Raw genomic sequence first — 27802 nt, forward strand, 5'->3', positions numbered from 1 at the left:
TCTGCCTTGGCTGACCAGTATATTAAATCTGACCTGGACCAGGGCCAGCAGGAAGCCTGGACTGTAGGATTTGCGGCCATTGTAGGGAAACCAAATGTGCACCTACATCGCCCTCAAGGCCCCAGTGAAGAATCCAGTAAGATTCATGAACAGGGAGGGCATCAACCCAATAAATGTGCAGTTGCTGTGTGACTATCAGCTGAATATCATGCATGTCTGCAATGGACACCCTGGCAGAGTGCATAGTCAGCTTCGTATTGTGGAGTTCTGATGTCCTGGAGGTGTTTGAGGAGGATCCCAAGTGCAGGGATGGCTTGTGGGGGAAATGGTGTACCTGCTTCGAACTTTGCTGATGAAGTCTGTGCGGAGGCCTAAGACAGATGTGGAGACCCGATATAGAGGTCCAGTTTGCCACCCATTCAGTAGTGGAGCATGCATAGGGCTCCTCAAAATCCAGTTCAGGTGCCTGGGCTCGATGGGGGGGCTCCTCCAGTACAGACCCCTCATATTGTTCCTCATTGTGGTGGTGCATTAGGCCTACTCAACCTGGCACAGCAGCGAGCAGACTTTTTTAGGAGGAGGACATGGAGGCCTACCAGATGGGCATTGTTGGAGGGGACCATCCAGCAAATGGAAAAGGAGGAAGAGGAGGAGGAAGAGAAGAAGGAAGAGGAAGAAAATGAGGAGGGCAATAAGCAACACCACCCAGGTGCTAGAGACTGGTGGCAGCAAGGGTCAGGCATGCGAGGCGGCGAGAGAGGCCTTGATAACCACGCTCTTTGGTCTCTTGGGGCCTGTGTTGCAGCACGTGGATTCCATTTGCCCCCTCACTGCCCCTCTTGGAGTCCTACAGCCTCCTGCAACATTGTAACTAGAGCACCATTCACTATGCACCATTATGATGATGCCCTTGTGCAAACTAGTTTAAAAACCTACCTGAGCTCTGCATGCATGCTGGCACCTGGGCCTGTGTCTAGGTGGAGGGTAAGGGAGCATCAGGTGCCAAGCAGGCCCCAGAACGGGTGGGGGGGGGGGTTGCAGTGGGGGGAGGTGGGGAGGTGAGGGGGAGGAATCTCTCATGGCACCCTCAGAGACAATCTCATGACAGATGCTGTAAGTCGCTGCCAATTCATACTATCCACTATAGCCAGTAACTTATTTAAGCGCCTTAATTTTCTCAGCAGCAGTGCAGTGAGAGGTCTCTGCCATGACATTAATGTGTAGGATCCCTCTGGCAACCATCGGGATAAGGACATTCCTGTTCAAGGCTAATTAGAGACAGGTTATTCACAGGTGTGGGGTGAAATAACATTTATTGTTGCCAATAATAGATCTTTCAAAATAAGTGATAATAATGTAAACACGGATTGTGAGACTTTAAAGTGCCTCCCCATTCTATCTACCTAGTGTTGCCTTTCACCCAAACCATCTTAGTAGTGCTATAACTCCTTAACCTTACGTGGGTCAACACTACGTTTCATATCTCCCCAGGATATACTCGGAGTTGGAGGTGGCCAGTTGCCTACAGGCTTATGGCCTGTGATGCAGTTGCGATTGTACTCTAGATGGTCTGGACCTTGAAAGCTCTGGTTGGCTTCCAGGTGTCAGGGATATATTCATGACTCCCTCTATCTTGCTGCTCCTGAGATGCCCCAGTGTTAGGAAGTGGGAGTCATAAAGGTGTAGCCACAACCATGGTTTCCTGGGCGGAAGGCCCCTGTGCGGACCCGAGCTCCCTCGGGGTTCCGGTGAGCCCATGGGTCACTCCATGGAATGGCGGTGCTTCTGAAGTGAGCTCTAGAAGTTCTGGCATCACCCAACACTGCCAATTCTGGAGAACCACTTGTGATCTTGCCTTGGCCTTGGGCCTTCTGCAATGGTCCTCTGACTCCGGGGCTGCCTATCAATGGCAGCAGCAATTGCCAATGCTTTCAATCCCAGAGCCATGACCCTTTGTGACTGGGTCACGTTCTCAATGGCTGCTGAAATAGTATACTGCGCCATCCCGCTGGGTCTCCTGCAAGCTCTGCAGCCTTTCAGCCATTATCCTCTGTTAGTGGGCCATGTTCTCAAGGGGCACAGCCACAGTGCACTGTGCCTCAGCACTGTCCCAGTGGATCTCCTACAAGCTCTCAAGCTTCTCAGCCCATAGGCCACAGAATCTCAAGAAGCCTATTGAGTCCCTCAGCTGAGACCTAATGTGACTCAGAGGAACCTGCCGCTCAGGGTGAGCATTTCCTGACCCAAGCTTTCCACCACGTTGCAGTGTTGGTCTGGGAACCATGCAAGACAGGCAACAGCTGGTCCACCTGAAAGATTTTGGATGAAAAGGGATTGGTTTAGGTTAGAGGGTCATTGTTTTTTAACTGGTCGGCGCAACATCGTGGGCCGAAGGGCCTGTTCTGTGCTGTAATGTTCTATGTTCTATTTGGAACTCCTCTTAACAGGCTGGCATCCGATCCAGTATTGTTGTCAGCCCCTCTTGCATTCCCTGGCTCTGTTGCTGCATCTCCAGCAGCTAAGGGAGAAATGATCAGAGGCCCAGCATGCAGCCTGGAATCCTCACCTCCAGCACATGCTAGAGGCCTCGGATGTTACCTCCTCCAACCAATGTACATCTGGGTCACTCTCTGGTGTGCATGACACATGTGATGTACATTGGTTGGAGGAGGTAACATCTTGCCCCTGACAGCTTAGAAGCCTCCTCAGAAGAAGCGGCTAAAGGAACCTGTGAGACCAGCACCAGTTTTGCGATAGCCTTTACCTTGCAACTTATCATCCAAGAGACTCTCACATCAGTAGGTCAAGTTAATGGCAAGACATCTGGGTCACTCTCTGGTGTGCATGACACATGTGATGTCTCGCCATTAACTTGACCTACTGATGTGAGAGTCTCTTGGATGATAAGTTGCAAGGTAAAGGCTATCGCAAAACTGGTGCTGGTCTCACAGGTTCCTTTATCCACTTCTTCTGAGGAGGCTTCTAAGCTGTCAGGGGCAGGATGGGTGGGAGCAGCAGTAGGGACCACGATGCCAGATGGCCCAGGTATGGCCGGGCCATTCCTACAACACAAGACACAGGATTTAGTGCAAGGGAGGGAGAGGAGTCTGGGCTGAATGCAAATTATTTGAGATTTTTGTAACAAGTGGAGGATTGCCAGGTGTTCACTTCTATGCTCCAGCCTGACCATGCTGTCACCAATAGTCCACATGCCCACCACTCCCTCAAGCTCCAGTGCCCTGCTCCTCAAAAGGGGTGGGAACCCAATTTCAGACATGCCACACACTGGCTTTGTCCTCACCCTTCTCCTGTGCGGACAGAAGGAGCTATGTAAAATATGATGGCATGAGTCCTGCAGGGTTTCAGGGGACAAGAGTTGGGATACTTTTGGGTGGGAGAAGGAAGATGATTGGGGCTCAGGGCTGAAAGGCTGCAGGGTGCAGAGAGTGGGGAGATCTTGGGGGTGACTTGGGGGAAGATGCTACAGGAGGTTAAAAAACTCACTCTTATTGCCCAGAAGACGGCATTCAGCTTCTTACAGCATTGCTTCCCAGATTCTCCTGGCCAGTGCCCTGGCACTAGTGCATGCTGCCACTGCCTCCCAGGCTGCATTTCCATACCTTCCTCTGGAATAGCATCCTGCAGGGGGAAGAGGTATTCCTGCCTTGCCTCCACTGCCTCCAGCAACCTGGCAAGAGCAGCATCCAAAAATTCCGGGTTGTCTTCCTCAATGGCATCTCCCTGCACTGTGTGCCTGTCTATCCATCCTTGGGTCTTTTTAATGTTGTTAGGGCAGATTAGCTACAGGCAGTTTGGGTGAGACATGCGCCCATAAGAGCATTCTAGCAAGTTTAATGCAGTTTGCCTGGTTACCATGGAGGGGAAGCCACCCAGCACTTACAAGTGTGCTGATGGGGGTGGGTGGAAGGATTTGTGCCACTGTGATGATTGGAGGCAGGAGAGAGAGAGAGAGAGGGTCATGTCAGTCAGCCATTGGGGCCGGGGCCAGGGCCAGCGGCACGGGGGGGGGGGGGGGGGGGGGTGGGGTGGGGTGGGGTAGGGGGGGGGTGTGGTTGGGTAAAGAGGGGGAGATGTGAAAGGGATTCGGGGAATCTTGGATGGCGGGGGTATAAGGGGTCAGCAATGTTGACTGTGACTCCAAAGTCCATCAGGAGAGAGGGAGGCTGTAGCTGACCAGATGGGGTCATGCCAGATTTTCTTTTCCCCTTTTCTGCACATGCGCAGTTTGTGGCTCCAATCTCAGCTGCTGCCTCAAACAGCTGAAAACAGTCTAGCCCATATTTTCCAGGACTGAGAGCATAAAGTAGGATGTGAAAACTCACTGAAAAACTGATCAACAACTCACTCATTTTCACGTTAGCTGGACACATAGAACAAACCTGGTAAAATTCCACCCAAAGTTTCCAAACAGCACAAATAAGTTTGAGAATATTAAAAGTCTGTGAATTTTGGGGAGCCATTAATTCTCATGGTGCTAAATGTGATCCTGAAGAACAAGAAATGCATTTGTCAAACCAATCATTTAACGTCCTGGTTTGATGCCCTAACACCCAGCAATATGTAATCAGAGACGTGAGGAAATGCAAATGGAGACAATCTTCAGACTTAAATGCATCCATGCAGAAGAAAAACATAGTAAGAAGTCCCACAAAAGGTTAAAGTCCAACTGTTTATTTGGCAGCACCAGCTTTTGGACTCTCAGGCTCCTTGACGTTGAGACTTCTTACTGTGCTTACCCCAATCCAACGCCAGCACCTCCACATCAAGAAAAACATGCCAGGATATCTTAAAAGATACGAGAGAAACGCCCACTGCCTTATATAAATTTACCATTCTCCCAGAAACTGGAATAACAATATTTCTATTCCAACTGACTGATCCTTGTTCATCAGGTTCTCTGCGTAAATGACCAACACGTTTCTTTTAGGTCTTTGTGTTTTTCTTTTGTTTCCACGGAACTCTGTCATGGACGAAACTGAAGAGGCTTACCGTTATGAAGAATTTGAAGGTATAATTGTACATATTATTTCTCTCTCGGTTCCCCGTGTATTAGCGGTTAATGTTTCACTCTCCATCCCTAAACTGAAGCTCAGAGATTGAACGGTTTCATGAAAATTATTGTCAGGTTGTAAGAATTAATGCGGAATTTGATGTGAACCATTTCCACAGGTAAATTTCGTGACAAGTTCGTCGCCAACCTGAGCGCATCGTGGGAATTAGCGTTGTTGACAGCTGAACCAAACGGACATCATAAAACAGAAAATCAGTGGATGGTGCTCCTTCACTACCATGCCTTGTTTTTGTTATTGATCAATTAATTCATGGTTTTTGTCAGGGTAGAATTAAGCTTGCAGAATACGTGGCGATTATAGGAAATCAGAACAGGAGGTCACTGCAGAGAATCTCCGCAATAGATCCTGTCCATTCCCTTTCGTCGTGCATAAGAGTTCGCTCCGCGCAGATATGCTGCAACACTCCTGTATAAACAGGAGCGTTTTAAGGAATCATTTGGGGTCTTCAAGTGACAGAAATAAACTGCATCGTCCGGACAACAGGTCTATTTGTCGGGCTCTGCCAATTATGTAATCCACTTTAAGTCACCCAACCCTAACACTCCTATCCACCCCTACTCAGCTCAAGGACAAAGTGTGCGCAGGGGGACAAAAAAAGGAAGTTGATAACTACATGTGTTTAGATTGTTAAGATTGAAGAGTGGGAGAGATGCCACTGGCTGTTCTATATGCCTCTATCCTCAACTCTGTTTGTTTTGACTTGCAGCTGGAAGATTCTTCTGCACCCGAAGGGGAGGAGTGTGTCGTTCTAAGCAGTGTAACCCAGAGGAGCTGTATGCCTTCCTGGCCTGCCCCAGATACCTCAACTGCTGCCTACTGTAATTGTCGTGGTTTCTTGCCAGCCATCAGCCTCCAAGTTGTTATTAAGTGAAAGCCTTATTTCCGGGTAACATGCTCTGTTTGATTGTTTACACCACGCAACTCTTGGACTTTTGTCATTCTTTCCTAAATACACACCTGTAGTGAAAAATAAAACATGCCGCATAGATCACAGCTTCATTCCTGAGTCGAGTTTCTCTTTAAAATCAATGTGCACGGCCTTTGTCGCAAAAGGATGAAGTTTGCAAATTACATGGAAGTTGTAGGGAATGAGGGCGGAAGGTCACTACAGAGAATCTCCAAAAAATCATAACACATTCAGAAAGGGATGGAGACTAGATTGGAATTCCACTTTCCAAACAGTGACCATTTAGGGTTTGACCTAAGATAGATATCCCAAAAGTGTTGAATTGGTGAGAAAACTGGTGTAAATCACGACTCTTTTGTCAGTGCAACTTCAGACCTGAATCTCCCACACTCTGTGCACTGCACAGGTCACAGTCGTTGATCTTATTAAAAAAGCTCAGGGGACATAACCCACTCAAGCTGGAGTCTGACAATTCCGAACTCTGCTCATGCACAGTGGCCCCCGATCTGTCAGTCTCCCCATTTGCTGGCCAGCTCGATTACTAGTTAGCCCAGGACCACCACAATGCTGCCCCTTCAACAACCCCCATGGCCCGATTGCAGCACCCACAAGCATTCCCAGGTGAACCCCAATCCCCAGCAGCACCCCCCTGCAGTGGCAATGACTCCACCTGCCCACGCCTGCAAGACCCTCCTGCTCACCCCAACACCCCCCCCCAACACCCCCGCAGCCAGGAAACAGACCCGCTTCTCCCCCCACTCCCTGCCAGCCCACCCTGATCGCTGGCCTCCCTCCAGCCCTGACTGACCCCAATGCCGAATGGCAGCAGAACCCACACCTCCACCAACTGCCCCTAGACTCTGTCCACAATTGCCCCCTTTGCCCCACCTCAGACTCTGCCCCTTGGTCCTGCCCTTTGCCCTGCCCCCTTCCACCCCCACGCCCTGCCCCCTTGCCCCCACTCCCTTGGGACTGCCTGATGAGAAATGCCAAGGTGCCCCCCGTTGAGCAGTGTCATGCCCAGAGAGCACCAGCCCCCAGTTGCCTGACCCCTGGAGGTCCCAGATTGCCCCTCCTTCATTCCGGCAGGGTCTCCTGCTAGTTCCCCACAAGCGGGGAGCTACTCTAAACCCCGTCAGAGTGAAATACTGGTGGGGTGGGAGATGCCACCGGGCCTGGAAAATTCCATGCCGGCCCCGAAAATGAGATTTAAAATACATTTTAAAAAGACTTAAATTACTTACCTCTCTTCCTGCCAGTTTCCAGCACAGTCCCAACTGTGCCTGTTCTCCGGATGTGGGAGATATGCTTTGAATCCCGCAAAACTCATGGGCCGAAGGGCCTGTTTGTGCTGTAGTGTTCTATGTTCTATGTTCTAAAACGGTTGATGTATGATTCTCCCATCTCGATGCACCAAAAAAACATGCACGTCAGGATGGGAGAATCGCCTCATCAAGTGGGGAAAAAAGTTTAGGAGGGGGTGGGTATTTAATGGTGCGCGAGAAATTGTTTGTTGGATGTTAAAAGTTTTAAAGGTCGTCAAAGGCGTTCATATTACAGATGCACCTTCCCAGATGCACAGTGAATGAGCAATGTAGAGTGGATGTTTCTGCTGGTGGGACTTTCCAGGACAAGAGGTCATAGTCTTAGGATTGGGGGTGGGGGGGGGGCAAATTTAATATTTAAAATATTTAAAATTTAAATTTAATACAGAATTGAGGAGCCGATTCTTCCAAATGTGTTGAATTGGTGAGAAAACTGGTGTAAATCATGACTGTTTTTTCAGTTTAACTTCAGGCTCAAATCTTCCCACTCTGCGCAATGCAGAAATCACAATTGGGAATCTCATTATAAGGTCAGGGCGCGGGATCTATTCAAGCCAGAGTCTGACAGTTTCAGAACTCTGCATATGTGCAGTGACCCCGAACTGTCCGAATGCAGTTTTGCTGGCCAACTCGATCGCTGGCCAGTCCAAGACTGTCGCAGTGCTGCATGCCCCTCCCCCCACCCCCACCCACTGCCAATGGCCTGATCATGACGCCCATAAGCATTCCCAGGCCATGCCCAGCCCCCATCCCGGAGTGCCCCGATCTCCAGCTCCCTGCCCAGTACTGGCTACCCCCCCACCCCAGCAGACCCCCCACCATCCTCACAGCAGGCCACCCAGCAGACCACCCCCCTTCACTCTGGCATGGTCTCTCTCTAATTCCCCTCAAGTGGCGAGCTACTCTAGAGTACTGTACACCAGAGTGAAATATTCCTGCTATGGGGCCCGGAGAATTCCGTACTGGGCCCGATAATAACATTTAAAACTTAAAAATGGATCCAAATAACTTACCCCTCTTCCCATCGGTTTCCAACACAGACCTGACTGCGCCTGTTCTCTGGCATGCGGAACACATGCACGAATCCCACAAAATTGCTGACACGTGATTCTTCCATCCCGATGTGCCAAAAAACGTGCGCACCGGGTTCGCAGAATCCGGCCCTACTTCTCACAAAGGGTTGTGAAGTTCTGGAATTCACTACCCCAAAGTGCAGTGGATGCTGGGACAGTGAGTAAATTTAAGGAGGAGCTAGACAGATTTTTAATTGGTAATCGGTTGAAGGGTTATGGAGAGAAGGCAGGAAAATGCGGATGAGGAGCATATCAGCCATGATTGAATGGTGGAGTGCACTCGATGGGCCAAATGGCCTAATTCTATTCCTATAACTTGTGAACTGCTTGAAAAAAAAGAGGGAATTAGAGCTTTTGTGATTTAAATTGATTTATGAAATACCTGGTACTGGTAGCATAAGACCCAGGTGAGAAACATTGCAAAATGTCATACAGGGAATGATCAACAAAATAAAAATATTCTTAAATAGATAGCTGACATCTTGAATACCGAAGTTGATTAATACATACAAAGCTCAAAGCACAATATGTTACAAATGAATTTGGGAATATTATCGAAACAGAGAAGCTAAGAGTGGCTTGTCTTGAGGGAATCCTAGCAAATGAGAAATACCACTCCAGGTGGTTTATGTAAAAATTCAGAAATCTGTATTGAGATATTCAAGTGTAATTTAGGAGAAAGTTGATTTCTGATCAAAACGCATTTTTAAGACAACCTGGACCATAATTTGGAAAAGCAAAGGTTTGGAAGAGCAGCTGTTTTTTTTTCTGAGGGGATAAAAACTACAGCAGGCGACGGTGCAGAGGGACCTCGGGGTCCTTGTGCATGAGTCGCAAAAACCCAGCTTGCAGGTGCAGCAGGTGGTCAGGAAGGCAAATGGGATGCTGGCCTTCATAGCGAGGGGGGTTGAATATAAAAGTAGGGAGGTCTTGCTGCGGCTGTATAGGGCATTGGTGAGGCCGCAGCTGGAGTACTGTGTGCAGTTTTGGGCGCCGCACCTGCGCAAAGATATTTTGGCCTTGGAGGGAGTGCAGAGGTGGTTTACTAGGCTGATACTGGAGTTGAGGGGGTTGAGCTATGAGGAGAGGCTGAATAAACTAGGCTTGTACTCATTAGAGTTTAGAAGAACGAGGGGAGATCTCATTGAGACGTATAAGATGATGAATGGGATGGATAGGATAGAGGTGGAGAGACTCTTCCCGCTCAAAAAAGACAGTAGGACTAGGGGGCACAGACTCAAGATAAAAGGGGGACGGTTTAGAACAGAGTTGAGGAGGAACTTCTTCACTCAAAGGATGGTGAATCTCTGGAATTCTCTGCCTGTTGAAGTGGTGGAGGCTGCCTCGCTAAATATTTTTAAGACGCGGGTTGATGGGTTTTTGATAAGAGTGGGGATTAAGGGTTATGGGGAGAAAGCAGGAAAGTGGAACTGAGCAGCGACAGATCAGCCATGATCTTATTGAATGGCGGGGCAGGCTCAAAGGGCTAGATGGCCTACTCCTCCTATTTCTTATGTTCTTATGTTCTTATAAATCTGTTTTTGGTTTAAATAAATTCACACACAAGAATCGCAAAAAGTAACATGGACAAAACAAGTGTGGGATTCATAGGAAAAGACCCATGAACAATGAGAGAGAAATGTCCAAAATATTGAACAGTTACTTTGTCACAGCTTTGACCAGATGATGCGCAATTTACACTCAACATCAAATATGTCAAATATACATTTAAGTGAGGGTATATCAGTAAAACCAACTTCCTCACCATCTGTAAAAATACGCAATAGAAGACCCAATAAGGAATGACAAATTGAATTCTTGTCACTGCATCTCATCAATGATGGATTAAGTTATGCTGTTTTGAAACATAAATTCAACCAGACATGAGTGAACCTAAAAGTTTTGAATGCTGGAGACAGATTGCATTGGATGATCTTGTATTCCACTCACTAAAGCATGCTAAAGAATGTTCCTTACTGTAACTAAGATGATTGGCAAATCATGCAGGAATGACAAAAGGAAATTATTTTGTTGATATTGGATTCCAGAGGAAGTAAATTCACTTAAAATTTTAAGCAATGCTACTCAGTACAACTCTAAAACGAGTCTGAGTATTTGCAGGGATTATCATTAAGAAGTGAGAACAAGTGGTTATTCTCCTATTCCCTCTGAGGTCTCCAATGATACAATGCCAATCAACTCAAAGTTACATCAAAAATTATTTGAAAACATTGGATTACATTGAATTCGCTCATGGGAGGTATTGTGTCACTTGCTGAACTAGCATCACTGATTGCCCTTGAACTGACCGACTTGCTGGGCCATTTCAGATGGCACTTAAGAGTTTGCCATATCGTGGCAGATCTGGACATACATGGAGGCTAGACCAGGTAAAGTCTGGCAGATTCTCTTCCCAAAGCATATTTGTGACCAGATTTTTCTTTCAGCAATGGTTTCATCAATAAGCTTTACATTTTAGATTCTTTTTAATTACTGAATTCAAAGTTCAAATCTAACATGATGGGATTCGAAACTGTGCCCCCAGGGCATTACCTTGCATTTCTGGATTACTAGTCAAGTGATAATATCTCTATGTCTCCCCCTCTTCTTAACCAAACCCTGCAAATTTAGGCAGTAGACTGAAGGCATTTTGTTGAGTGCTGTAAAGGGGCACTTACTCAGTAGTAACTTGCACACTGCCACTCAGCTTGGGATACATTTGTGCCAATCTGCCAATCACCTCATTAAAGTCCTGTTTCAAACCAGGCTGAAATAGTTGAACTCAAGAGATCAGGTGGGAAAGACACCCCTTGTAGAAAGGAAGCATTTGACCAAACATAGTATCAGGGTAGTGTAGAAAAGATGAAGTTTATAGGATTCGGGAGGAAAAATCTAGACTGGCAAACATCAAAATTGGCACAAAAGAAGCCGGCTGCTGATCAATTATCTCTGGCCTAGGATGGCAGTGTAGCTAATCCTCAGAGTATTCTCAAAGACCCAGTCATCCTCAGCTGCTTTCTTAATATCCTTCCCTTGGACAGAAGGTAGAAACGGAGGTGCCCGTGATTTCAAAATGTAAAGCATCATTCAGCGGTCCTCAGTTACTAAAACATTTTAGTAATGCTAAAGACCCACACTTCTCCACTTCATGCAGAACATGAAATTTTAATCATTTTGTCAGCGTTGTCCCTTAGATATTCTTTTACTATATACTGCTGTATTATATTAACTCTGTCTCCTTACTCATTACTGATTGTAGAACAACCTGCTCCTAGGTTCGCACTGGAACATCCTGTTCTGAAAACAATTTTCTCCGTGGCATTGCCACTATGATCCCGGTTCACATCTTTGTAATGGTAGAAATGATTATTAATATTTTGCTCATTACAAAAGCTGCTTTAAGAATGCAGTGAAAAAATCCCCATATTGCATGAAAACACTTTGCGTTTATGAAATGTTATTCATTATTCAAAACAAATCAAAAATGTCTATCTTGAAGCTCCTCAATTCAATTTTGATATCTTTGTTTGAGAAATAAGGAGATTTTTGGCACTGAAGTACATGCTCCCCATGTGGAAATTCAGTCAGCCTCACTCCCCTGCAAGATCACCATAGTCCTTTGTAATTCAAATGCTCATTCAAGTTCCTTTGCAACTAAACAGAGCCTTGGTGGGGCCACACTTAGAATATTGTGTGCAGCTCTGGTCTCTTTTTCTGAGGGAGGATGTTCTTGCTCTCAAGGGAGTGCAGAGAAGGTTTATCAGGGTTATTCCAGGGATGGTGGGACCCAAGTACGGAGAGAGATTGCCTAGGTTATGATTGTTTTCACTGGGGTTCAGACGAATGGCGGAAGAGGGGGGAGAGGGGGTGGGGAGGGGTGGATCTCCCAGAAACTAATAAAATTCTAACAGGACTAGACAGGGTAAATGCAAGAAGGATGTTCCTGATGGTGGGGGTGCCCAGAACCTAGGGTCAGAGTCTGAGGATATAAGGTAGACATTTAGGATGGAGATGAGGAGACATTTCTTCACCCAAGAGTGGTGAGCCTGTAGAATTCATTACCAGAGGAAGTAGTTGATGCAAAAACACTGAATATATTCAAGAGGGGTGAACACAATCAAAGGTTATGGGGAGAAAGCAAGATTAGGCTATTGAGTTGGGAATCAGTCATGATCATGATGAATGGCAGAGTAGGCTTGAAGGCCCGAATGACCGCCTCCTGTTCTTATCTTCTATGTTTCTATGTAATCATTGATTCTCAGGAAACTCCAATTAAGAAAATATTTTATTTCCTCTCATTTGTCTCTTTACTGAAATCCTATGTCACTACCTTTTAGCTCTTATGACAGTTAACGGAAACTTTCCCTTCAATTACAGTGGGTAAGCCTGGCATGATTTTGTACACAGCTTTCAATTCTTCACCCAATCTCCTTTGTTACAAGCAGAACAATCCCTGTCATTTCCAACCGCAATTGTAACTGATCTTCCCCACCAGCAATCCCCCAGCCCCCACTGCCAGCCCAGCCTGCCCCTTTTACTACAAGTAACCATTTCATCAGAACCATTCTGCAAATTCCCCTCTGTACCACACCAAGAATCATCACATACTTCTTGAAGTATGCTTATTAGTTCAATTACAGTTCTTTAGCTGGAACATAACCAAAACTTTAAATCCCCTGTTTTTTTTTACATAATAACTAAAGCAATGAAACAAAACTTCCAATATGCATTATCTGAATATATAATTCCATCTCTAAAGCTTTGTGTGCGTGCGACAATTGGCCATATTTTCCTGCACACACTTTCACATTGCGCTATTAATTCTATGTTATCTCGATTTATTCCTTCAGACAAATTGAAGTCCTTTATGCAAAATTAATCTAGTCAATCTAAATTTGGGCTTCTCCCACCAAGGACACTTATGTCAGACTCCTGTTTATTGACTGCAGCTCAACCTTCAGTATGATTATTCCAACAAAAGTCCTCTTCAAATTCTGTAGCCTAGGGCTCTGCTCCACTCTCTGCAACAAGTTCCTTGACTTCCCATAGACCACAATCAGTAAGAATAGGTAATGTCACCTCCTCCATGATTATCGTCAACAACGGTGCTCTGCAAGACTGTGCCCTCGGCCCCTTACTGGACTCCTAATACACTTATAACTGCATGGTCAAATTCTATTCCAACTCCGTTTTCAAGTTTGCTGGTGACACCAGTGCGGTGGGTCGGATCTCAAACAACGACAAGATAGAGCACAGGAAAAGGATGGAAAATCTGGTGAAATGGTGCAATGACAGTAGTCTAACTCTCTCACTGTTAGTAAAAGGAAGGAGCTAGTCATTGACTTCTGGAAACATAGTGGAAGACATGTCCCTGTCTACATCAACAGTGATGCAGTGGAGATGGTCGAGAGCTTCAATCTGTCCTGGATTCTCCACATGATGCTATCGTTAAGAAAGCTCACCTACGCCTCTATATTCTCAGAAGGCTAAGGAAATTCAGCATTTCCACTACGACTCTAACCAATTTTTACAGATGCACCATAGAAGGCATTCTATCCAGATGTATCACAGCATGGTATGACTCCTGCTCTGACCAAGTCCGCAAGAAACTACAAAGGGCTGTGAACGTAGCCCAGTGCATCATGCAAACGAGTCTCCCATCCATTCAGGCTGCCTACAATTGCCACTTCCTCACAAAAACAGCCAACATAATCAAGGACTCTGCGTACCCCCAAATATTCTCTTCCATCTTCTTCCATCAGGGAAAAGATACAAAAAGTCTGAAAACACCTACCAACAGATTCAGGAAAAGCTTCTTCTCAGACTTTTGAATGGTCATATCATATATTAACCTGGTCTTTCTAATCACCTATCTGTAACTGCAATGTTATATTCTGCACTCTGTCCTTTTCCTTCTCCCCATGTACTCTATGAACAGTATGTTTTATCTGTATAGCAAGCAAGAAACAATACTTTTCATTGTATTCCTGTACACATGACAATAATAAATCAAATCAAATCATTGTCTTCATGACAGAGAGACTCTCCACCATGGCAAAAATCCAGATCAGTAAGATATTCCTCACATTCAAGAGGGAGGTAGCATAATGAGGTAGAAGAGGTAGTGTTGGAGGGAGGGATTCAAATTCTTTTCATTTCTTACCCATCCTTGGGGCCTCTCCTCTATCAGAGGTGCGTCCAGCAACAGATATCTCTCCGCTGGGTTGCTGCTGACCAGAGGGTGCAGGCAGAATCTGCCTCACTTCACGCAAAGTTTCATTGTTTCTTGGCAAAAGCTGTCAAAGAATCTCATTCTGCTGCTGAAGAATTTCATTGTTCCTTTGCAGATTCTGACTAACATCCATCGCTAATTCAGTCAAAGTTTGCTGAGGCAAGTTAGAAGTGGCCTGATAGCTCTCTGTATTTTAACTTGTTCCTGATGCAAGCGTTCAAAAGTTTCAGATCATCTTCATTTTCTTCACTAGCAGCATGGGTCCTGATGTCCGTGGGCTCGATGAGATGACAGAGCTTCTGCTTCCACAGCTTCAGGTGCATTACTTCTGGAAGGTTCTGAGAGCCCTCCCTCCACCATAGCAGCCAGAGCAATCCAGGCCTTCTCCTTCACACAAACCACAACATTTAACTTTAACTCATCAACATGACCCTCCAAATCAGACAACTCACCCTCCTGACACTCCTCTCCCTTCCCCACTGCAGCTGCCATGCCACATTGCTGTGAAGTATTCACCTCCATCCTTTCCTCAGCAGTCCTTTCAGGAATCTCGGACACTGCTGCCAACTCTCCTCCATCACCATCTGATGTGACCATGGACACCTGTGTATCTGTCAGAGGAAGAAAATCACAATTATTATCTTTTGTCACGTAAATTCGCTCTCCTCCTGATGGGTTAGACACTCAGCTGCTGACATCACATTCACTCAATCCCACTGACTAATAGAATACAGTAAGAAGTCCCACAACACCAGGTTAAAGTCCAACAGGTTTATTTGATAGCAAACACCACTAGCTTTTGGGGCGCTGCCCCTTCGTCAGGTGGGTGAGTTCTGATCACAAACAGGGCATATAAAGACACACACTCAGTTTACAGAATACTGATTGGAATGCGAGTCTTCACAGTTGATCAAGTCTTAAAGATGCAGACAACATGAGTGGAGATAGCATTAAGCATTGGTTAAAGAGATATGTATTGTCTCCAGACAGGACAGTAAGTGAGATGCTGCAAGCCAGGCAAATTGTGGGGGTTACAGATAGTGTGATATGAACTCAAGATCCGGTTGAGGCCGTCCTTATGTGTGCAGAACTTGGCTATCACTCTCTGCTCAGCGACTCTGTGCTGTCATGTGTCGTGAAGGCTGCCTTGGAGAATGCTTACCCGAAGACTGGAAGCTGAATGCTCGTGAACGCTGAAGTGTTTGCCAACAGGAAGAGAACAGTCTTGCCTGGTGAGTGTCAAGCGGTGTTCATTCATCCGTTGTCGTAGCGTTTGCATAGTCTCCCCAATGTACCATGCCTCGGGACAATGTAATTGGCATATAAAGTCACACAGTTTACAGAATACTGATTAGAATGCAAGTCTTTACAGCTAACCTGCTATTCAAGTCTGAAAGATGCAAACAATGTGTGTGCAGATAGCATTAGCATAGGTTAAAGAGATGTGTATTGTCTCCAGACAGGACAGTAAGTGAGATTTTACAAGCCCAGGCAAGTCATGGGGGTTACAGATAGTGTGACATGAACCCAAGATCCCGGTTGAGGCTGTCCTCATGTGTGCAGAACTTGCATTCTAATCAGTATTCTGTAAACTGTGTGTGACTTTATATGCCCTTCTCTGATCAGAACCTTCCACACACCTGACTAAGGGACACTGTTTCTGAAAGCTTGTGGGATTACTATCAAATAAATTGGTTGGACTCGAACCTGGTGTTGTGAGACTTCTTACTGTGTTTACCCTAGTCCAACGCCGGCATCTCCACATCAAAACACGGCTGCGCAGAACTGGGTGAGCATGGAGTCAATGATGCTCCGCTCCGCCCCATCCAAAGCCATGCAATGACTGAACTGGTTTCTGTGGGCGGGACAACTGTTCATTCTTTGGCTGATTGGATAATCAATCAGGGCGCTGAGCTGTTTGATTGGAGCTATGTGTTGGATATTAAGTGTGTTTATTGGAAGCATTTCTCTTCTGATTTACAGGCTGAATTTTGTTGATGGGTCATTACTGAATATGAGAAGGTGAGGTATAATTATCTGGGAGAGACAGAGATACATTTATTGAAATGTCTTTTAATGTCTTCTTTAAAGATTTTACCTGAAGGCCTCTACCTTTCCCAAAAGCCTGGGCTTAGATTTGATTGTTTTGCCCAGTCCTGTGTCTGATAGCAGAATTTGTGATGTGCAGCCTGAGTGAGTGCAGTGTATCTAATTTCCCAGGATAAACCAGAACTCTTCAATTAGCTGCACTGAAGCAATATTTTCCTTACCTTCCAGCACTTTCTATCCAGTGTGTTTTCTTCAAATAATTTTAGAAAACAAAGTGAGAATTTCAAAATCTCCATTCAATTAACTTTTGTCTGAATGTTTCCTTTTTCTGTTTTTCAGAATGATTGCACTGTACTGTAGTAGAAAATGATGTGGGGATGCCAGCATTGGACTGGGGTAAACACAGTAAGAAGTCTCACAAACCAAGTTAAAGTCCAACAGGTTTATTTGGTAGCAAACACCACTAATTTTCGCAGCGCTGCATGCAACAGAACTACAACTCCCAGCAGGTTGCCCCCTCCCCCGCGGTCCGAAAGCTGGTGGCGTTTGCTACCAAATAACCCTGTTGGACTTTAACCTGGTGTTGTAAGACTTCTTACTCTGCAGTAGAAAATACAGGGAGGATTGATACTGGAAATAGATTCTGACAATCACCCAAGGAACAACTGCACAACTGTAGGAAGATATCCAGTCCCTTTCTCATTGCTCAAAACAGAGAGAAACCGCCACCTGGAAATCAGTTGGATCGGGGAATTTTGACATATCATCAGATCTGGAACTGGTCATTGATGTGGAACCTTCGACCAGAACCAACCTTTCTGAAGGTTCAGAAGTGGATGATCAGTCAGGGTGAGGCTAGGAAGAAATTTGACTGGGCTCCAAGTTTGTTGAGAGTTTCAGTCATTCATACCGCCTCATAAGCCACTTCCTACAAGTGAAAAGCTGTTCAGACACTAGGTTAATGATGAATGCTCCAAAGGCTCCCAAGATCTAACAAAGTGCATCTGTTTTGCAACTGTTAACACAGAGCCATCACATGGATGAGAAACCATTTCATTGTGAGTTTTGTGACAAAGCCTTTGCACACTCGTCGATGCTCGTGAACCACCGATGCATTCAAACTGAGGAGAAGCCTTTTAAGTGTGAGGTGTGCAGCAAGGGCTTTGTGAAATCACCAGCCCTACTGACACACTGGCACATTCACACCGGGGAAAAGCCATTTATGTGCAAGGTCTGTGAGAAGTCATTCTCAGACTGTTCAACTCTCCTCAAACGCCAGTTGATTCACAAAGGAGAGAAACTGTTCAAATGCAAGCTGTGTGACTACTCATTCATGTGGTCCTCGATCCTTGGCAGACACCAGCAGATTCACACTGGTGACAGACCATTCTCTTGCGAGGTGTGTGACAAATCATTCTCACGGTCCTCGAACCTCCGAGTACACCAACGCATCCACACAGGGGAGAAGCCTTTCACTTGTGATGTTCGTGACAAGGCTTTCACCCACTCCTCTCATCTCCTGAGGCACCAAAGAATTCACATGGGGGAGAAACTGTTCAAGTGTGAGGTTTATGACCTAGCGTTCATACAGTCATCACAGTTTGTGGAACATCAACGTATCCGCACTGGAGAGAAGACCTTTCAGTGTGAGGTGTGTAAAGAGGCCTTTGCACGATCATCAGGACTAATATATCACTGGCACATTCACACTGGGGAGAAACTGTTCACGTGTGAGGTGTGAACAAATCATTTCCATGGTCATTGGCCCTTCATGCACACGAACGCATTCACACAGGGGAGAAACCATTCACGTGTAAGGTGTGTGATAAATCATTTCCAAAGTCATGGAATCTCCTTCTCCATCAGAGACTCCATAAAGGGGAGTAAACCTTCAAGTATGAGGTTTGTGATAAAGGTTTTGTGATGTCTTCAACCTGCATAGATGAGATCATTCACAACGGACAACGTCTTCGCATGTGATGTCCTGAAACAGAAGCAGAACCTTGCAGGTGAGAACCCTTTCATGTGTGAGGGAATTTTTCACACATTCAATCTATCTCCTGGTCCATCAACGCACCAACACGGGAGAGAAAGCCTATCAGGATAAGTTTTATAATAAAGCTTTTTCACAATTGTTGGAACTTCTGGAATATCAGTGAACTATGCAGGAGACAATCTCTTCCACTGTGACATGTGTCAGGATTGCTTCACCACCTCCTCTTGCCAAAAGCCAACATCTCCACATAGACTTGGAGCCAGCTCACCTGCCTCCATTACACTGAGAGTTGTCTGTGTTGTTTGCCCTCCAGTGCTCACATACAGGAGCTGTCCTTCCAAAGCACTGCCTGTCTCAGTAGTGTCCATCTCCAACTTCTCCCACGTAAGTCCAATCATTTCAAGAAGGTCAATTTAGCCTTTGACCAGATTGCCAAGCATCACCAAAAGAAGACATCAATATATATAGAAGCTGCTCTATAAACTTAACATCCTTTCGATGCAGCATCAGGTACAAGTCACTCTGACCATGAAGGCAATCAGATACTCAGTGGTTAGAAAGGCTTCTGATCTACCAGCACAAGGACTCCAAGGAGGAGGAGACATTCCTGAGATAGTAATGGAGGGACTTCAATTAGCCTCAGCATCTCTGGTCAATGGAGGGGGTGAATCAGTCTGGAATCCCGTTTCTCATCAGAGAGCCCAGCTGGGAAGTCTGGTGGAGGGCAGGATGTGTCTCGGCTGTGACCGTCTCCACTGTCTCACAACATTCACTGTCTGGGTCTATACATGCTGAATGGCCACTCGAACAGAGCACTAGAGGCAAATCGATGTCCACAGTCTGTACTCCAAGTCAACACATTGCGGATTGGAGGGAATGTGAAAGGACAACAGCTCCTATTTATAGAACACTTTAATATAATCAAACATCCCAAAGTGTTTCATTGAGTCGTCATCAGAGAAATAGTAACACCGAGACAAAGAAGGAGATATTAAGAAGAGATGTCACTGTGTCTCTGGGAGGATTTCTATAGCCACAAGTAGATGATTCAGAAGAATGTGTGTCAGGATTTCCCTGCACTAGACAAGACAGAAATATCTCAATAGTTTCTGCAGCATGGTTTACCTCCCGCGTGGATTTATCTTTGGGGGCCAGTTTTGAACCGCTGAAATGCGGCCTTCTTGAGTTTTGACCTTAGATTGTTCTGCCGGACAATGAAGACAGGTCATTTTTGTTCCAGGAGGTCACATTTTTCAGTGTCCTGTTCGTCGAGCCAGACCTGGTGATGTTGATGCTTGAACATAGGAGTTTAGTACTGCTGACTTCATTTTGATCCCGCTATCCAGGAATTGAGTTGGAATTGTAAAGGTTTCCCTGATTAGTTATGAGCTGCTCCTGGAATTCCTCTTTTTGGTCGGGATGTTTTAGGGCTGAGACATTGATCTTCTTCCTCTTCGACTTTTGGATCTTGTGATGTCTTTGTGCTGAGTGGATGTTCATCACCGACCATACAAGTCGATGATCTGCCCAGTAGACATCAGTCCCCCTCATGGATCGAGTGATACAAACATCACTTAGTACTTTGACTTGACTTTAGACCATCCAAAGGAACATCCAACATGGTCTTTATTTCCTGACAAATCCAAGAAGAATGTTGAAAACAGCACCAGAAACACTTCATTACATTCATCAACATGACCAAATTATTTCACTAGGTAAATCATGAGCCTCTGTGGGTTGTGCTCCAATAATCTGACTGTCCAAGAAATTTCATCACAATCCTGCAGTTATTTCACTATCATATGATTGCAACTGTCTTGAGTGAGAGATCTGAAGCAGAAGCTTTCACAATCCAAACTGGTGTCAAACAAGGCTGTGTGATAGCCCCCATTTTATTTATAATCTACCTGACTGTGACTGTTCACCTCATCAAAGACCAATTTCCCTCTGGTGTCAGTATTAAATACCATCTCGATGGGAAACTCATTTACTTTGACCATCTCTATGCCAAAACTAAACTGACTGCCACAGGTACTCATGATCGACAGTTTGTAGATGATGACAATGTTCACAATGTAACAAATTTGCAAACCTCTCTCCATCTCTTCAATTCTGTGTATAAGAAACTTGGCCTCTCCTTGAATGTAGCCAAAACAAAACTCATTGGTCAACCCACACCTCATCAGTCAAACACACCACTTCCATACATTACGAAGTAGAGACTGTGGAATCAGGTGAGTGCTTCCCACATCTCAAGAGCCACCTCTCTCAAAAGATCTCCATTGAGGAGCAAACTCAACACCGGATCAGCACTGGCAGTTCAATCTTTGACAAACTATAGCAGGTGTTCGACTGCAGCATTTTGGATTGCAGAGGTTCAAGAAAGTAGCTCACCGCCATCTACTGAAAGTAAATTACCAATGATCACCAAATGGTGGCTCTGAGCAGGAAGGAAAAGGTAATTTTGGGAACAAATGTGTTGTAGGTGGATATGAGAGAGTGGATAAACTAGATTGACTGCTACAGAAGCATTGTGGTGAATGGAGGTCAAAGGACAGAGGGTTGGTAATCATTCGTTTCATGTTCTAGGAAAGATATTGAATTATTTTCAAATGCTTTGTTATTTTGGTTCATCCAAATTTTGGTATATTCTGAATATTGTGTTGTGTGACTGCTATTTTATCAATCTTCTATATAGATTTATAAATGACAATAAATTCACTTTTTAGATGAACCCACACTCTGATTTGTCAGCATTGTGTGTTCCTGATCACTGGAACACTGAGGAGCCTACAGTAAGAGTTGTGTACACAATATATCGGTCAATGTCACTGAGGGCTGGTATACCTTTCCCATTAATGGGATTAAAATTTCCAGTTCACAGGAAGCAGAACGGTTTGCTAAGAAAAAAGGACCTGCATTAAAATATCAACTTTCATGAGTTTAGGGCATTTGAAAATACTTTTCAGCCAATGATAAAGTTGATGAAGTGTTGTGGTCACTTTTGAAATGTGGGCAATGACAGTCAATTTGTACACAGCAAGCTCCCACAAACAGTAATATGATATTACCCAGATAATAGGGCAAGATGATAGTATAGTGATTAGCTCTGCTGCCTCACAGCGCCAAGGACCTGGAATTGAATCCCAGCTTGAGTCACTGTCTGTGTGGAGTCTGCACGTTTTCCCCGTGTGTGCGTTTCTTCCAGGTGCTCCAGTTTCCTCCCACAGACCGAAAGACATGCTGGTTAGGTGCATTGGCTATGCTAAATTCTTCCTCAGTGTATCCGAACAGGTGCTGGAATGTGGCAACTAAGAGATTGTCATTGCAGTATTAATGTAAGCCTATGTGTAACACTAATAAATAAACTTAACCTGTCTGTGATGTTGATTGCCGGATTCATATTGACCAGGACATCAGCAATAACTTGCTGCTCTTCCACAATATAGCATTATGGGTTATTTTTACATTCGCCTGAGCAGGAAGGTGGGGCCTTGGTTTAACTCATCTGAAAGATGGTATCTCTGACAGTGCAGCATTCCCTCAGTACTGCACTGGAGTGTCAGCCTCAGTGCTCGAGTTTCTTAAATGATACTCAAACCCACAATCTTGTAATACAGAGACGAGAGTGCAAACTAAGCCACAGCTGACAATGTATAATATTTCAGTTGTATTAGATTCAGTTTCTAAGGGGTTAAGTCCAAAAGCTGTGTACAGAATGTTTTTTCCCCTGTAAACTAAGTCACAGAGATATACAGCATGGAAACAGGCCCTTCAGCCCAACTCCTCCATGCTGACCAGGTTTCCTAAACTGAACTGGTTCCATTTGCCTGTGTTTGGCCCATATCCCTCTAAACCTTTCCCATCCATGTACCTGTCCAAATGTCTTTTAAATGTTGTAATTGTACCCGCCTTATTGGCCCGCGGATCTTTTTTAAATCTCTCACCTTAAACCCATGCCCTCTAGTATTGGATTCCCTTATCCTGGGGAAAAGTCCTTGGCTAATCACCTTATCTATGCCTAGATAAGACAGGCCAAAGATAGAAGTACAATGGCTTGCTTGTATGACCCTGGGATGGTGAGGGGAATTCACCTAAGTTTCCTCATCCTGATCACTAGCTGTCCCCTGCAGAAAGTGTGCCTACTTGAATATCTGGTAGCCTGCTTAATACAAGTCTGTTTTTTTTTGTAATTGTCAGCAGGGATTTTGGGGTGGCATGGTGGTTAGCAGGTGGTTTGATTCCTGGCTTGGGTCACTGTCTATGTGGAGTTCTCCTCGTGTGTAACTTTGTGACCATACACGCACCATGTGAAAAAAGTGCCCCTCAGGCCCCTTTTACATCTTTTGCCTCTCACCTTAAACCTTTGCCTCTAGTTTTGGACTTCCCTACCCTGCGGGAAGGACCTTGGTTATTCACCTGATCTATGCCCCTCATGATTTTATAAACCTCTATATAGTCAACCCCTCATCCTCTGACGCTCCAGGGCAAAAAAAAGTCCCAGTCTCTCCTTATAATTCAAACCTTCCAATCCCAGAAACATCCCTGTCAATCTATTCAACTGACACTGTCTCCAAATGACTGATGTTCAAGGTGGGCTACGTTACGGTGTTTCCTAGGTTGACTTACTAAGTCTGAAAATTTTATTTGATTTAAAGTGGTAATATTTCACCTACAGGTGTCAGTGTTGCCTTTAGGTTCCTGAAGCTGTGAAAGATGGTAATCATAGAATCTACAGTGTAGAAGGAAACCATTTGATTTGATTTGATTTATTATGGTCACATGTATTAACATACAGTGGAAAGTATTGTTTCTTGTGTGCTATACCACAAAGCATACCGTTCATTGGGAAGGAAATGAGAGAGTGCCGAATGTAGTATTAAAGACATAGCAAGGGTGTCAAGAAAGATCAACTTAAATGCAAGGTGAGTCCATTCAAAGGTCTGACAGCAGCAGGGAAAAAACTGTTCTTGAGTTGGTTGGTATATGACCTCGACTTTTGTACCTTTTTCCCAAAGGAAGAAGATGGAAGAGAGAATATCTGGGGTGCGTGGGGTCCTTAAATTTGCTGACTGCTTTACTGAACCAACAGGAAGTGTAGACAGAGTCAATGGATGGGAGGCTGGTTTGCATGATGGATTTGGGCTACGTTCATGACCTTTTGTAGTTTCTTGTGGTTTTGGGCAGATCAGGAGCCATACCAAGCTGTGATACAACCAGAAAGAATGCTTTCTTTGGTGCATCTGTAAAAGTTGGTGAGAGTCGTAGCTGACATGCCAAATTTCCTTGGTCTTAAAACAAAGAACAAAGAACAACCCAGCACGGGAAACAGGCCCTTCGGCCCAACGAGCCCGCGCCGCCGCATCACCCTACACCTATTCTACCCTGCATGTCTACGAATGGAACCCTACTCAGTCAGATTCAGGGAAGAAATAGTGTCAATTTGGTAAAAACCGATTAGCCTAAGAGCACATCTTTGGGGTGTGGGAGGAAACCGGAGCGCCCGGAGGAAACCCACGCAACCACAGGGAGAATGCGCAAACTCCCACAGACACAGGCCCAAATCCATGTGTCTGCACAGCCAGCAGTGCTAGTCACTGAGCTGTTGCGGCGCCCGTCTACCGGTCCAGGATCAAGCACACACACCGACATGAAGTACTAGGCCACTCCTGGACTTCCAAGAGCAGCCCACGCACGACCCGCCGTGTGCATGCCCCTCGCTTGACACGAGGTGGACCTCCACCTGTGGAATAAAGACAAAAAATAATAATCATACAGCCTGCCCTTCCGGTGTCTCCCGAGGTTTAACCCTATTTAATAGCCCCTACCATATCCCTCCATTCTCGTTTCACTCATGTGCCTATCTAACTGCACTTTAAACGAGTCCAACGTTCCTGCCTCCACCACCCTACTCGGTAGCGCATTCCAGACCCCCACAACTCTCTGCGTAAAGAACCTTCTTCTCACCTCCAAATTATACCTCCCCCCCTCACCCTTAAATGATGACCTCTCGTGTTCGTACCCAGTCTAGGGAGCAGTCTCTCACTATTAACTCTATCTATTCCCTTCAGTATCTTATATACTTCTATCATGTCCCCTCTCAATCTCCGTCTTTCCAAGGAGAATAGCCCCAGTTTCTTCAATCTCTCCTCGTAACCCAGTCCCCCCATGCCAGGCAACATCCTGGTAAACCTCCTCTGCACCCTTTCCAGAGACTCCACGTCCTTCCGGTAGTAAGGTGACCAGAACTGGACGCAGTACTCCAAATGCAGTCTAACCAACGTTCTGTACAACTGAAGCATTAGACGGCAGCTTTTATACTCTATGCCCCTTCCTATAAAGGCTAACATCCCATAAGCCTTCCTAACAACCTTCTCCACTTGTGACGCAACCTTCATGGATTTGTGAACCTGCACTCCCAGGTCCCTCTGTATGTCTATACTCCTAATCGGCCTACCTTTTATCACATAGCTCCTCTCTGCATTATTCCGTCCAAAATGCATCACCTCGCATTTGTCAGGATTAAATGCCATCTGCCACCTATCTGCCCACTGCACCAACCTATCTATATCCTGTTGTATCACCTGACAATCCAGTTCCGTACCCGCCAACCCTGCCATCTTGGTGTCATCAGCAAACTTGCTGATCACACCACCTACGCCCTCTTCCAAGTCATTTATGTAGACTACAAAGAGGAGAGGTCCCAGTACTGAGCCCTGCGGCATACCACTGGTCACTGAGAAAGTAGAGGCGTTGGTGGGCTTTCTTAACTGTAGTGTTGGCATGGGGAGACCAGGACAGGTTGTTGGTGATCTGACACCAAAATACGTGAAACTCTTGACCCTTTCTACTTTGATGTAGACAGGGGCATGTTCTTCTTTACACTTCCAGAAGTCGATGACAATCTCCTTCGTTTTGTTGACATTGAGAGAGAGATTATTCTTGCGCATCAGTTCACCAGATTCTCTATTTCATTGTTTGAGATCCAACCCACTGTGGTGCTGTCGTCAGCAAAATTAAAAATCAAATTGACCAAACAGTCATAGGTGTATAAGGAGTATTTTAGGGGGCTGAGAACACAGCCTTGTTGGGTATCGGTGTTGAGGATGATCGTGGAGAAAGTGTTGTTGCCTATTCTTTCTGATGTGGTCTGTGAGTTAGGAAGTTCAGGATCCAGTCGCAGACGAAGATGTGGAAACCCAGGACACGGAGTTTGGAGATGAGTTTTGTGGCCCATCAAGCCTGCACTGACAACAATTCCACCCAGGTCCTATCCACATAACACCAACTATTTACCCTCCTAATCCCCCTGACATTAAGGGGCAATATAGAATGGTTAATCAACCTAACCAGCCCCATTTGGACTGTGGAGAAAACCGGGGCACCTGGAGGAAACCCACGCAGACACGAGGAGAATGTACAAAGTGCACACCTGAGGCAGGAATTGAACCCGGGTCCCTGGTGCTGTGAGGTAGCAGCGCTAACCACTGTGCCATCTTGCTGCTTCTGATGTCAGCTGGACCTGGGGGTGCAAGTGCACAAGTCTTTGAAGGTGGCAGTACAAGTGGAGAAGGTTGTGAAGAAAGCCTATGGTATGTTAGCCTAGAATATAAGAGTTGGAATCTAATGTTGCAGTTGTATAGAACATTGGTTAGGCCGCATTTGGAGTACTGCATCCAGTTCTGGTCTCCTTACTACTGGAAGGCCGTGGAGACTCTGGAGAGAGTGCAGAGGAGGTTTACCAGGATGTTGCCTGGTACGGAAGGACTGGGTTATGAGGAAAGATTGAAGAAATTGGGGCTCTTTTCCCTTGAAAGATGGCAATTGAGGGGGGATCTAATAGAGGTATATAAGATTATGAAGGGTATAGATAGAGTAAACAGAGGTAAGCTATTTCCTATGGTAGAGACACATAATATGAGGGGCCATGGGCTTAAGGTGAGGGGCGAGAGGTATAACACAGATATTAGAGGGAGGTTTTTCACACAGAGGGTAGTGGGGGTATGGAATGTTCTGCCAAGTAAGGTGGTGGAGGCAAGCACGCTAGAGATGTTTAAGAGTAACTTAGACAGGCACGTGAGTGGGTTGGAGATGGGTGGATATAGGAGATTGTTTTAAATAAGGTTCATTAGCACTGGGGCGTCCCTGGTAAGGTAAATGGATATGGTACGATAATAATGTTTTTTCTCTTTTCATTCACAGGTTTTAAGTCGGTCCGCCTTGTTGCCCAACGAGGGGCATACACGCGATGGGTCGTACTTGGGCTTCTCTTGGTTGTTCGAGATTGGCCTAGTGCTTCATGTCGTTAGTGTGTGCTTAAACTGGACCACATGCTGGGCAAGACGACAGCTCAGTGACTATCACTGTTTGCTGTGCAGACACATGGATTTGGGCCAGTGTCTTTGGGAGTTTGCGCATTCTTCCCGTGCTTGCATGGGTTTTCTCCGGGTGCTCCGGTTTCCTCCCACACCCCAAAGATGTGCTGTTAGGCTGATTGGCAGTAATAAATTGTCCCTCAATTAGTTTCCCTCAATGTGGATGGCCATAAAACAATAGATGAGGGTCATGGGTGGAGGGGTGGAGTAGTGGTGTTAAAATGGTGGTGCGGGCTCGTTGGGCCGAAGGGCCTGTTTCCCGGGCTGTTTTGTTCTTTGTTCTTTGAATGGACATCTTCCCCAAAACTACTCTAAGGTGTCAGCTAGGACTTTTTCACGCTCAAGTCTTGAACCTACAAACCTCTGAGTCAGACAACAAGGTTAGTGGATTCAAGTCCAACTCCAGATGGATTATTCCATGAACATGGGTTAAAGTTGTTGTCAGGGTCACATGAATATTTCCTCAAACTCTGATCAGATCGCAATGATAAATAAAACTGCTCAATTGGTCACAGACTAATATTTTTCAAGCTTGCTTTAGTAAAACCCTTTGCCAAATGCACAATAACCACAAATCTACAGGTTGAGATGGAGAGTTTATACTAGTTTGTGTCATTTTTGCCCACATAGTCAGCCTGAGATTGGACCATATCAGGAATTTTAAATGTAAATTAGATATAAAATATAAATTGAACTTTTGCGATCTTTTACACTGGTTTGTTGAACATCACCCAGGAAGCTGGTACCAACCA

The 27802-nt window shown here is 45.4% G+C and overlaps 2 protein-coding genes across 2 annotated transcripts in view; one reads left to right on the top strand and one right to left on the bottom strand.

The window, feature by feature from the left end:
- The window catches only part of LOC145348018 (uncharacterized), a 649120-nt gene that overhangs the window by 610145 nt on the left and 11173 nt on the right, over positions 1 to 27802 (bottom strand). The window lies entirely within an intron of this gene.
- On the top strand, positions 17499 to 19824 carry LOC145348068 (uncharacterized). Its single transcript, XM_080196209.1, has one exon. It carries the CDS (start codon positions 17716 to 17718, stop codon positions 18418 to 18420), a length of 705 nt encoding a protein of 234 aa, XP_080052335.1. The 5' UTR covers positions 17499 to 17715; the 3' UTR covers positions 18421 to 19824.

The sequence above is a fragment of the Carcharhinus amblyrhynchos genome, chromosome 9, assembly GCF_965287045.1.
Source record: "Carcharhinus amblyrhynchos chromosome 9, sCarAmb.v2.hapA, whole genome shotgun sequence".
In the NCBI taxonomy this organism is placed as follows: domain Eukaryota; kingdom Metazoa; phylum Chordata; class Chondrichthyes; order Carcharhiniformes; family Carcharhinidae; genus Carcharhinus; species Carcharhinus amblyrhynchos.